At 37.5% G+C, this 2,148-nt stretch overlaps 1 protein-coding gene across 11 annotated transcripts in view; it reads left to right on the top strand.

The window, feature by feature from the left end:
* Nucleotides 1-2,148, top strand: part of Fubp1 (far upstream element binding protein 1) — a 30,101-nt gene that overhangs the window by 14,396 nt on the left and 13,557 nt on the right. For all 11 annotated transcript variants that reach the window (XR_003377829.1, XR_003377830.1, XM_013350082.2 and 8 more), the window contains 2 exons: nucleotides 865-1,016; nucleotides 1,305-1,384. Coding sequence is in view for 9 of the 11 variants with exons in the window: in XM_013350082.2 (XP_013205536.1) it covers nucleotides 865-1,016; nucleotides 1,305-1,384 (232 nt within the window). In the remaining 2 variants the exon portion in view is untranslated. The remainder of the gene's footprint in view (nucleotides 1-864; nucleotides 1,017-1,304; nucleotides 1,385-2,148) is intronic.

The following is a 2,148-nucleotide window of genomic DNA, read 5'->3' as shown; positions in this document are numbered from 1 at the left end:
GCCTGCCTCTGCCTCCCGAGTGCTGGGATTAAAGGCGTGCGCCACCACCGCCCGGCTTGCTCTTAACTTCTGAGCTTTCTCTCTAGCCCTTAAAATTTTTAAAGATTGTAAGCATTTTGTTCAAAAGTATTAATATTAGTTGTCAGTTGTAAAAAAGATTCTTGTAGGTTTTGCAGGGTGGCCTATCAAAAAAACAAATGAAACCAAGTATAATAGCACATGTCTTTAATCCTCCCAACACTTGGAGGGTAGAGGCAGACGAATCTCATGAGTCAGCCTGGTCTACATAGTCAGTGAGATCTTACTTCCAGATAAGGGAGGAATGGTAAAAAGTGTTCTGTTGGTTATATAGAATAACCGTGATGTATCAACTGTGGAGGAACTTTATATGCTATTTAGAAAGTTATGATGGGCACAACATGAGGATGGTAGATGAAATTATTGGTTTAAATGAGATTCCTGTGACAGAAAGTTGTTTGGGATACTAGATTGAGAATTAAAAAGTGTTCCCTAGACAATACGCAGTTTGGGAAATATATTGTCAGAATGGTTGTCTGATATTAGGAAAGTAAAAGAACTACGTGGTCTGATTTTTTTTTTTTTAAAAATGAGAAATAGCATTGTTTGAAAAGGAGTAAAAAGCTAAATGGAATTGCTAGTGCTCATTTTAATGAATTTTACATTTTATAATCTGAGATTTTTTTGCAGCTTCAGGAAAGGAAGGTAAATTTAAACTTGTTCCTTGAGTAGAAATGAAAGAATAGTTGGCCTTTGGGTTGCTTAGCCATTACACTTGAGTGTATTTTATATATGTTTTGTGTGCCTTTTTTGTTATTGTTTGGTTTTTCTTTTTTCTTTTTGCAGGGCCCAGTAAATCCTTTAGGGCCACCTGTACCCCATGGGCCCCATGGGGTTCCAGGTCCTCATGGGCCTCCTGGGCCTCCAGGGCCTGGAACTCCAATGGGACCATACAACCCTGCACCTTACAATCCAGGACCACCTGGTCCAGCTCCTCAGTAAGTACTAAATTTGGTTGGTTCTGGGTTTTCCCTAAAGATCCTAGGCTGGAATGGCTCAGCAGTTAAAAGCACAATACTTTTACAGAGGGACCTGGATTCAGTTCCCAGCAGCACACGGTGGTTTACAACCATCCATAACTCCGGTTCCAGGGTATCTGACACCAGTTGTATGTGGTTGGTTGCACATCACCACATACACAGGCAGAACCTACACATAAAACACATTTTTATTTCTTTTAATAGAGATTCTGACTTTTGGTGAATGGTATTTGTGTTTCTTTTCAGTGGTCCTCCAGCCCCATATGCTCCCCAGGGATGGGGAAATGCATATCCACATTGGCAGCAACAGGCTCCTCCTGACCCAGGTAGAGGATAAGATTATCTATGATTCTACTTTGTATATAACATTTTTGCTGTTTTTCAGCAGTGTTGGGCAGTCTCCCTGAAGTGTAAGATTGGTAGAATTTTTTTGTCTCTGCTTTTTTGAGCCAAGGTCTCAGCCTATAAAGCTCAATGTGGTCCTCAGCGTCTCTTACAGTGTAATATAGCTCAGTTTGGCTTAAAATTAACTTAATTAGCTGAAATCAATTGCTATAAAATACAGTGTCTCAAGCTTTAGATAACATTGCTGTTTCATATGTTGTGACTGTAGTAGTTCCTATTTATAAAGTGTATCTAATAGTGCAAAGTTCTCAGAGGATGAATATAAATTATTTTATTGCTGATAAGATACCTTAAAATATTAGTAAAAATTAAGTCCCCATTGCATACCAAAACTCTAAAATACATTTATTTTTTTTCTTCTAATCTGAATTTTCTTTATCATCCTGTTCTCATTTACATTCTCACAAAATGGTTTTGTTTCCCCTCCATCACAAGCAAAACCGTCCACTTATAATTTGGTTGTCCGGCCCCCAACACACACACACACTCACACTCTCTCTCTCTCTCTCTCTCCAGCCTCTGTAGTTTAGAATTCAGTGGAGAAATTTCAAAGAATATGTTCTTAGTTGTAGATTACTTTCTACATAGTATTTTTTTTTTCAAAAAATCAAAGCAATTGTGTTAAATATAATTGCTTTGCTGGATTTGTTAAACATTTTAAATTTTAATTTTTTTTTTTTTTTTT

This window comes from Microtus ochrogaster, chromosome 21 (assembly GCF_000317375.1).
Source record: "Microtus ochrogaster isolate Prairie Vole_2 chromosome 21, MicOch1.0, whole genome shotgun sequence".
NCBI lineage: Eukaryota > Metazoa > Chordata > Mammalia > Rodentia > Cricetidae > Microtus > Microtus ochrogaster.
This window is presented reverse-complemented; position numbering and strand designations above follow the sequence as displayed.